Source organism: Halyomorpha halys, unplaced genomic scaffold, assembly GCF_000696795.3.
Source record: "Halyomorpha halys isolate HHAL.00 unplaced genomic scaffold, Hhal_1.1 Scaffold298.1, whole genome shotgun sequence".
Taxonomy (NCBI): Eukaryota; Metazoa; Arthropoda; class Insecta; order Hemiptera; family Pentatomidae; genus Halyomorpha; species Halyomorpha halys.
In genome coordinates this window covers 552294-563272 of record NW_027107540.1, presented here as the reverse complement: position 1 = coordinate 563272, position 10979 = coordinate 552294, and the positions used below count along the sequence as shown (strand labels likewise).

The 10979-nt window shown below is 32.9% G+C and overlaps 1 protein-coding gene across 2 annotated transcripts in view; it reads right to left on the bottom strand.

The window, feature by feature from the left end:
* The window catches only part of LOC106680903 (uncharacterized), a 132838-nt gene that overhangs the window by 35299 nt on the left and 86560 nt on the right, over positions 1 to 10979 (bottom strand). For both annotated transcript variants that reach the window (XM_067045893.1, XM_067045894.1), the window contains 4 exons: positions 8126 to 8293; positions 7767 to 7934; positions 2012 to 2125; positions 1026 to 1314 (listed from right to left, as the gene is read on the bottom strand). In XM_067045893.1, coding sequence (XP_066901994.1) covers positions 1026 to 1314; positions 2012 to 2125; positions 7767 to 7934; positions 8126 to 8293 — 739 coding nt within the window. The remainder of the gene's footprint in view (positions 1 to 1025; positions 1315 to 2011; positions 2126 to 7766; positions 7935 to 8125; positions 8294 to 10979) is intronic.

Below are 10979 nucleotides of genomic sequence, written 5' to 3'. Positions count from 1 at the left end.
TCTATTGTTCATTGTCTATAGGTTATTGTATATATTTTTTTCTAATTGTTTTCTTATATATATATATGTTATTGAATTGTGATATATAAGTTTACAAGGATTGTTCGAAAGACTGGTGGGGGGGAGTTGCGGTCTGAGTGAGTTGTCGGCTGACAAAGGCCGTCAGGTGATCGACGCATTTTCGAAATATTTAGGCTCAATCCCAAGCTATTGAGGTGCATTCAATATTCAAACATGGACATTCATAGATATGCCTAATTGTCAAATTGTTACAATATTTACATTTTGGAGGCGCTTGTTTTGAGAAAAGATAGAAATGAGTGAGCCTCGTGTGACCTATGCTTGACGTCCTTTTTAATTTACTACTTTCGGCTTTGGCTCCAAAAAGATCATCATCTATCTATTATTTCCTTTTCGAGGGGGTTGCTCATTTCAGATGGAGTTGAAATTGTTTTGCCCCGACCCGCGAGGACCAGTCCTTTTCTTGCCGCTTAATCGGCTAGTTCATTCCCAGCGATTCCTATGTGACTTGGTACCTACATGTAATGTAACAGACATAACCAGATTTTGTAAAGTAATTAGGTAGAAATGAATGCAGGAAATTTTCGGGTGTTCGGGATACATAAATATAAACCTTATAACGATTGCGTGGTGAGCCTGACCTTGAGAACCTCGAGCCTGAGGCAGGGGTCATGTACGAAGCCTGGTAGAAGTTACCTAAGAAGTTGGTTCGAGGATATGAACAGGCTTTGCCTTCGGAGATGGCCAGAAGCCACCTTTGGGATAGAAAGGAGTTCAGGGTTATTGTTGAAAACAGCCTGATTCTCAGTGGACTGTAGAATAGGATAATGTGGCTTGATATCAGCTGATTATATCCAGAATTTCTTTTGTTTATATTTTGAGATACTTTTTGGGTTGAAAAATTGATATCTGAAAATTTCTCGTAACTTGAAAATTATCCTTATAAAACATGTTTTTTTTTATCAGTGACTAATAGAAAAATATTAAGATTATTTTATGCTTACCATAGGTCGCTGAACCGCAAGCAATGAGCGCTTTCGTGGTACGTAAAAGGGTTGGCCCAGGGAGGGATGTAGCGATCGACGCAGCTTTGACCACCTCTTCTCTGAACACCGCTTACTGAGATCTGTCTCGGACCCCTTTCCAGGCTGTTGTTTATATCTACAGCTGGAACCAAAGAGGTCTCATCTACAGCTTGCTCATACGAGCTCTCACGAATAGCGGAATCAGACTTGTGCGATTTGAATGACTTAAATGACATAGAGGGCTTAGCAGTGGTAACAATCGGTGTATCTTAAAAAAAAAAATAACATAGAATTAATATCACATTACATATATACAAACAAACAAACATACATATACTTATGTTTAAATATTAAATAATAAGAGTGACGAATTGTAAGGTACAATTCATACTCGACATTCAATATAAGCCAAGATTTTAATTTTTCTTAATTTTTTTTTGGGGGGGGGAGGGGTTAAAAACATGAGCTTCCAAATAGTATTATTCATTTTTTTTTCTAAATGTAGTAAGGTATTTAATGCAAATATAAAGTGGAATTATTAGATTTTGTACAATTTTGAACTCAGAAAGCCCTATTATAAAAAGCTCAGAACTTAAAATAGGTTCCAGCTACTGTTCGTTATTTCTGATTACTTCATGGAACTAGTTATAGATTATGGAAGTTTAGAATTAAATGTAATAATCAAAAATAGAACAATTTAAATTTTATTCATTTGAATGCAATTACTGTAGAATTAGGGTATCGTGTAACCAGAAATAGAACGTATTCATTAAACTATATCTCATTTTTATTAGAGATATAGCAGGAGGAAATGATGTCATTTATGCATTAATGAATAATTTTCATTCGCTTAGAAAAAAGTTCATTTTTGTATCCTCCCATTGTGAGCCTGCTTTATATCTGAGTTGGTTAAAATCTTATAAATATAAATATAATATGAGGATTTCAGAGAATTTAATACTTACGATTTGAGCGAATTTCATTTTTTGTATAAAGGATTCCGTCCAAGTTTTTTAAATCCTCTTGGATTTTTTGGATAATCCTTCTTAAATCTGGATCGCTTGACATTATACTCTCATCTAAAATTGTTAACATTTTCATTAATATGTGGTCGACTCATATCAAATAAGGAAATTTAATTTTAAAAGGTCACTAACAGTATTTATTTATATTTTTACCTGTGTTTGTAATATAGAGAATTGAAAAGAGGTTGAATATTGATTTTTCAGAGGTTCAGTTTTTTTTTTATCGCACATTTTGTATTGGTACGTCTGCTAACTTAGCATTTCACGGAGGTATGTGTTACGCCCTATATCTCCATGGTTTTTTAAAATATTTAGGTCAAACAAATATATTAAAGAGCATAAATTTTAAATCACTGTATAAATCTGTCCAGTATTTAGGTTCATCTTATAATAAATAGGCAAATGTTAATATTTTCAAAATAACAAACATTTCATTAGTATCATTGTATCTTTCATTTGTGTTAAATTAATACAAATGAAATATGAAGTATATTAAGCGCTAAAGTTTTATTGACAGCAGATTCCTAAACTGACGAAGGAAGGTTTTGATAGTATTATGATTGTGTAAAATAAGACAATTGTATTAATTGTTAATTATATTTGTTTTTAAATGATAAGATTTGGGAAATTAGCCTGTAATAGGAAGAATTTTATTTTAATAATTTAGAAAAATCAATTGTATGGTATGTTAGTTGAAATATAGTGTTATGTATTGAGTCAAATAAAACTAAATAGGTGTTTACTTGAGAGGTGTTTACTTTACTTGAGAGTCAAAACATTGAAAAAAAAAATAAACAAAGTTGAGAGATAAGGATTCTAAGATGTTTGTGTTTCAAAAAACGTTTCTTTTAAAATTAAAGGATTTGGAGCTGAAATTAAAGCCCATCTTCAATTTTTTTTCTGAATATATTGTTAGTACACTACTTCCAGAATAAATTATTATTCTATTTTTAAAGGGTCTTAAAATTTTTCAATTCTTATTTTTTAATTAATTTTAAGTCTTAAAACGATTTTTCTAATATCCAATATTTTTTAGATATTCTGAAACATCTTAGGAGGGACACAGTTTAAAAATGCGAAATATTCATAAAACATTCTTTTATTGTGCTGTAGTTAAAATTTCATTACTATTTAGAATTTCGAGCTCCTATAAAACGCGGTAACTGATTTTTTCCCCCGAAAAGTATAGTTTTAGATTTTATCCCTTCTTAGGTTTTAGAGTGAAAATGCGAAAGCCAAAGGTAATTTTAGCTATATGAAACACGGTAATTGTTTAGACAAACACTTTTAAAACTATGGAGTTACAGAGCTTAACACAAAACTCTTTATAATAGAAAGTAGGCTGACACACCAATACAAAACCGAACATCTAAGAAATCAATACCTGTTTTGTTCTGTGAATATAATATGTAAGATAAAATAGAATAGAATAGAAGTAATTAATAAGAAATAAAATATAAAATAATTAATAGTAATTAATTAAACTTCGTCAGCAACAATCATTGGTTGGTTTGTTATAGATTGACCGTATTATTTAAAATGGAATAGTAATAATTATATTTAGTGACTAAATATCAACACAATCAAATATTGGAATATATTTTTTATATCGCGTGTTTCGGACTTTTCAGGTGATATTAAATTGATATTTGAGTTTGTGTTTCAGCAAAAATGTTATCACCGTGTAATAATTCAAGTTATGAATACGTAAAACATTGCTTAGGTATTTTTATGTTACCTAAGTATTTTGGCTTTGAAAGAGTATTTTACGCTAAGCCATTGTTAGTGATTGTAACTATAGAATGCAGCTGATTATCGATTATTATTCATTTATTAACGTGAAGTGAAAAAAAAATCTTCCATTTATAAATTACTTTACTTTCATCTGAAAACGTTTCGGATTCATTACCCCATCGTTAAGCATTTTGAAATTCCAAAGCTTAAATATGTATCAATTAGTTACCTTATCATTTTTTTTTTTTATACAATGTCATTTCTCCTTATTTTGTCCACCATATAAAAATTACAATAATGTATCGAAAGAAGAAAGTTGACCGTATGAAGTTGATTGTAGAAATATAGTCACAGTGGCGGTCAATAAAGGTATAAAATAGTAAAAGAAAACTATTATTGTTAACCTCTTGTTGTGTTATGATTTTGATAACTTTATGGACCGCCACCCGGACTATCTTCCTACAATCTAGTTGACCGTATCTTCTACGGTTCTTCTTTTATTGCAATAAAACTATCTTCTTCATTATTGCAATTTTTATATTGTGGACAAAATAAGGAGAAATTTTATTAAAAAATGATAAGGTAACTAATTGATTCATATTAAAGCTTTGGAGTTATTTTTGTGTTAGTTAGCCTGAATTTCAAAATGTAACACAACTATCAAAACTATTTATTGTTAACCTCTTAACAGTAAATAGTTTTGATACCTTTATTGACCGGCACCCGGACTATCTTCCTACAATACAATAATATATATTGCTGTATACAACTGTTAAAAATTCAATTGACATGATTCAAATAATGAGTGTATTTTATTAAACTCATTGTTATGAACATTTTAATAAGGCTGAACAGATAATGTTGATAATTGATAAATTACCTTCATCCTTGTATTTCCTACCTATATTTGTTTCAAAGAATTTTCTATTTAGTTCTGTATTTAAACACCATTTATTCATCATTCAAAAATTAATATTATGCAACATAATATTATCTAGATGGTTTGCTATTTTATATTTCTAATATATTTATTTTTATCTTTATAGTATGCACTTAACTTATTTGTATCAGTCTTTAAATCAACCACATGTTCTATGTTTTTGTTGTATATATAGCTTCTATTTTTTTTTTTTTAAATTAACTGTTTCTAATATTTGTGAGTTTTTAAAATCAGAATTGTGTTTTAGTTTTGTGCTATGTTGGACCAGTGCTGTAGTGTTTATATTGTTTTTACGATTACCTTTATGTTACTTAGTTCTGGTTTTAATTTTTTTAAGGTTTCTGAAATATAAACATCCTCAAAATTTTTACAATTAATTAATAATTTTGTCCTTCATATAGTTCACGTAATTACCTAATTTTAGTCATAATTTATGAATGTCATTGTAATTTTTTCTGTCAGACCAGATACACTGTTCATTTTAGTTGCTATATTTTATTTCTACTGTAATTTTGCTCTGTTTAGTCATGGATATCTACAACTTACAATTGTTTATTATCTTCGTTTCTATAAAAATCTATTATCATTTGATTTTGATTCATTATTTTCTTTAAACACTTGCTCTGATTATAAAGAGTATTGTTCATTTTATTGCTTTTTTTTCTCAATATTAATTTTCCTATTTTTATTAATTTATTAATTATTGCTATTATTTATAAGTTTATAAATGGAAGATTTTTTTACTTTACCTCATTAAATAACTTTGCAGCTTTACCTATTAATTGAACCAAATTTATTATAATAAATATTTATAAAATTATCCAATTTCATAAAAAAAATACCTATATTAGGTCTCTGATTAGACTGGATATTTTTTGGTATTTGAAAAAAATATTAATGTCTTGGATGTATCATAGGCTTTCGACTGTGTACAAGATATTTGCAGGTTTCCTTGTAAAAACTCTATATATCCCGTCTTCTTTTTTTTTCACAACAATGGTTACTGTCCAAAAACTTTTATGACGGAACAACCAGTCTATCATCTCACCGAGATCCTGATCCATGGGAATAGATCTTAAGGGTTATTAAGATAGATAATAAATCCCTTTACAACCTACATTTTGCTGATGACCAAGTTGTGATGAGGATGATGATAATGAAACTCCTGAAGGAATGAGGTGTCTGGAGGTGTGGGATTTCAGGGAAATTTAAAATTTCTATTCTTGGACAGCTTGAGAATAATAAGAAACCAAGAATTTAAATATGTTGGCAAGTGACTTATGATGGAAGCTCACACAAAGATAAATCGAAAAAATTTTAAGAAGAAGGGAACTTGAATTCTATATTATAGAATAAACAGACTGCTCTGTAAATATAAAGACTTCTTCGTTCCTTTATGAAAAATGTCTTCCTATATATGTCTAAAACGTGCATGATAAAATAAATGGAAGAAAATAGGAATTTCCTATAGATGAACTTCTGAAGACGATATTGTGTTAATAATACGATTAAAGAGCTCAGAAATCAAGAAGAAACAATCCCCTATAAAATCGAAACAAAAAGGCTGAAATGGTATGGCCTCTTACAAAGAATGCAAAAGCCGTAGAAGAAATTGTTGCAAGATATGGAGGAGGGTAGTTACCTCGAGAGAAAAATCGAAAGAGGATGTCCGCAGGGTTCGGTCCTAGGACTAGCTCTGTGGAAGCTAGTATTCGATGAGTTGCTGGGAGAACTAGAGGATAAGGGGTTCCTTGCCACGGCTTACGTAGACGACCTGGCAGTCATCGTGACCAAGAACAGCAGATCCAGACTAAAGATAGAAGCGGAGAGGTGTGCCAGTCTCGTAGGAGAGTGGTGCGTGAAGAGGAAGTTGAGTATGGCAGGAGCCAAGACTCAGGCCATACTCATAAGAGGCTCCATGGACAGGGCTCATCCTATCACCCTGGATTTCCATGGAGAGAGGGTGAGACCGGGTGAGGAAGTGACATATCTCACACAGACGGATGCAGTGGACAAGGCCCAGCTCCATTAGTAAGGCGCTAAACCTAGCGCTGGGCTGCACCACGATAAAAAGTTTAATAATTGAATAATTAAATAATTAATAAAAGAATAGAAAAAAAAAAACAATTGGTGATCTTTGGGAGCAGTGCAACCCCAGCGCACTACCCCACTGCTCCTGGACCTCGTATGCCAGAAACGGCAAGGGAGGGGGATAAAAAAAAAAGATATGGAGGAGGGCATGCCCAAGAAAGGCTTGTCTTGAAGGAATAGTGAAACATTTTAAGAACGAAAAGGACTGAGTGTTGAACGGAATCGTTAAAAAAAAATTGTATATATGACAACAGATTGCGGTTCATTATTCATGAATGACTGATTGTCATATTTAAAAATAAATGATTGATTTCATTAAAAAAAAATAGAATTAAAAACAAACGCAGAATATCTTATGAGTTGGAATGGATTAATATGGGATGATAATGAATTTTGTATAAGCTGCCTATTGCTGTCACTCCAATGAAAGTTGTACAAGAAATTTAAGATGGTCCTTGGGACAACCTTTTTTAACCATGACGGCAACCTAGGTAGGATAAAAGTTGGTATATCGTTTTTATAGAATAAATGAGTAGTTATTGTGAGCCAAATATGGTATATTAAATTGTTAATAATGTTGCATTTATTCACTGATCTCAGATACATTTTATCGACATTTAATGAAACGCAGGTAGTGAGAGTTGGGATTTGTAAGCCATTTAGAAGTAAGAAGATGGAATACCACCTTGAAGGCTGTAAAAAGAAGAATGTACAGGCAAAATTCTGGTAGAGATATAGGAACGGAAAACGAGAGGTGGAGCATTTGTGTAGTTTGTAAAGCAATTTCTGGTGTACGACGTAGTCAAAAACCTCATATAGTTCCATTAATACTCTATGTTCTTTTCTGAGAAGTCATAATCAAAATAACTATATTTAAAAAGAGTAACTTAATTAAATTTAAAGTAAGTTAAAAAAAAATGGTTTATATACCTGTGGTATTCCTTATTCTATCTGGTGAATCATCAGCGTCGTGTACACTTCCTTCTTCTTCCATTGCTTTAAGAGCATTCAATAGATTTTTTAATTTAGACGCTATATTTACCATTTGTTCTCCAAGATGGGGGTCAATGCCGGGTGCAGATCTTACTTTCTGGGAGTCTAAAATAAATAAGTATTCGTGTGAAACATTATAATATAATCGATTTTTTCTTTTTTTAAATCAAATATTTTTTTAATTGAATTAATAAAAAAATTAATTAAAATAATTGATGCGAAACAGTATAAATGTAAAATGCGAAACAATATAAAATAAGGGCCACAAACGTAATAATATACTAATGAAATGTTACCTCCATAATAATCCGACAATGTTTCTGGGTTATAATACATCTGGTAACTGACTTCTTCATCATCCCAATCCTTTAGGTTATCATTATCCGAAACATTATCTCTTTTTTCTGATTCACTCTCCTCATTTAAATCGGAATGCATTTCTTGAGTCTTGTTTAGCGTGTTACCTGCATGAAAAGTGAAATTACTTGAAAGGCACATTTAGTAATTAAAGATTGAAAAATAAAATGTGATTTGAACTATTGGAGAGCTTCATAATTAATAAAATTAATTTTTCCTGGTTATATTTTTTAAATTTGTTTCTTCTATATCATTTGAAATCGTGCTATAGTGTATAAATAACATGTAAATTTCTTTCAGCTTTTTACTTTTTTAATATTGTACACATTTGTATAATTCGTTAGTATTGATCTCTTTTCAGGCTCTCACAAGCAGGCACGGGTCAAACCTCCTTCTAACATTAGCTTCCACAGCGCCATGGTTGCCATAAGAAGCAGTTCCAAGTAATGGAGTAAATATTGATTGGGTGAGATCTAGTGTTCAAGGAATGGATTCGGGAACATAAGGTGAGAACCTCAGTGATATAGGAAGGAACATGAAAGATTTACAGTCGGAAAGAAGGATAAAGCCAATTTTGGACGGTATTACGCCAGAAATGTGCATGCGTCTGAGAGCACCAAAGATAAATCTTAAAAGAAATTCAGAGGGCGCTTCAATTTATTAAAGCAGTTGTGCATTGGATATGTTATTTACTTTGAAAAAGAAATTTACATTTTTTCTGTATGTACTATCAGTCTTACATTCTTTATTTATTTTTTTTTTCAATTAAATATTACATTGATGTAATTATACAATTTACCACACTCAAGGGTAATGGTTAGTAGAACTATACATATTCAATGACACCATTTATACATAGGAAACGTACAGATAAAATTAGAAAATAAGTAGAGTAAAAAATGAAGTAATAAAATAAATAATAATAATAACTTACTTGATAAGTTATCAACATAATGTATGGATGCTTGAGTATCTACTTACACAACACAAGTCATCCGAAGAAAAAAGCCGTCGAGATGATATTTCATTGCATCTCCAAAGATATAAACGTATTTGGCAGAATTAAAGGTAAGCAGTAATAAATTAATACTATAAGCCCAAACCTAACCTCTTCTCTATCACACTCTCACATTTTCTCTCTTCCTATATATAAGTTAAACGTTTGAGATCACAAAGACTAAAAAAGAGAAAGGGGGAGAGAAATGACCAACTCGGTTGTTACTTAAAGACTGATCTTTATTGAGTCCAGTTCGGCTCTATATATACATTCAAATCAGCTGATTGATTCCACCAGCTGATGTCGGAGTTACACCTGACTGTAATTCCTCCCCGCCAGTTTACGAACAATCCTCGTGAACTCAATTATGTAAAATAGAAAAAAAATTATATACAAATAAATTACAATAAAAATGTTCTACGCTTTCTAGGTCCTTTTACACTTTCTATGGTGACAACGCTATGCTCTCAAAAGGTGACCACTCTCAATGGGCCTTCGTACCTCTGCCGCTCTTTTTTCCTCCCTATTAGTTTTCACTTTCCGGTACACTACCGTCCCGATTTTAGGCTGGCCCATCAGATCACAGACACTGATGTTGTGTCTTGCTACTCTTCTGCGTTTCTCCTTCTCAATTTCGTTCCTGACTTTTGGCCACATCTTTCTCTGTGCCATATAATTTACGGTGATAATGCTCTCCTCCATCGCTGTATCTCGATAATTCAAGGACAAAAGCATTTTCTAATGGAGGAAACCTGGTGATCGAGCGTATGGAATAACTGTATGCCACGATTGCTCGTTCCATCACTTCATCCAGCTCTAAACCCTTTTCAAACTGATACACCCGCAGGTGGTCACTGAGAGTGCTGTGGAGCCTTTCAATCCCTCCTCGGCTCTTTGGGGGATGGTGCCACACTACCTTCAAGACTTCCATTTCTTCTCAGACGCCTGCTTTGCCAAACTCCCATCTACTGTCTATCTGGTACGCTGTAAAACTGGAACCATGTTCATAGAGCTCTTAACACTGCTTTTGCCGACCTCTCTTTCACTGGGTACGCCATTGCTAATTTGCTAAATACGTCGATCACTGTGACCCACTTGTATCACTTCCATGTAAATGAATCCGCCCGAAGATCACTGAGCGGTGCTTCTGCAGTGGGTATCTCTTCCTGTGTTGCAAGTGGTGGGTGTCTATCGTATTTCGCACTCAGACATACGTCAAAGCTACCAATGGTTTTTTGAATAGTGTGCTTCATACCCCACCAGAAGTACCGACGGCGCAATGCCTGTAAGGTTTCGTTCAGTCCTCTATGGTTTGTCTTTCCCCGGTGATATGCGATTGTCACCTCTCTTTGGCGCTCCACGTCACTTAGAGTCTCCATCATCACATTCAGCGTATGAACATACAGTCGACCCCAATCTGTTCCGTCTGCCAAAGACGCCGAATCTTCTCCCAAAACACTGCCTACGTACAGATGATGAGTATGTCCTGCCTTTGATGCATCTTTTAGTGCTTTGCAGACCTGGTCATCCCTGACGCAAGGTTGTGACCAGATGGTCGTGATGCAGCTCCTGCCGTATTTGCCTTGGTCGATCTTCAGTTTTTTTTTTTTAAAATCCCCCTCCCTTGCCATCTCTGGCATACGGGGTGCGGGAGCAGTGGGGTAGTGCGCTGGGGTTTGCGCATGCCACTACTCCCTAGGATCACCAATTTTTTCCTTTTTTTATTCTTTTGTTAATTATTCAATTAATTTTATTATTTTTTTTTATTTATATATTTTTTTTACTGTGGTACAGCC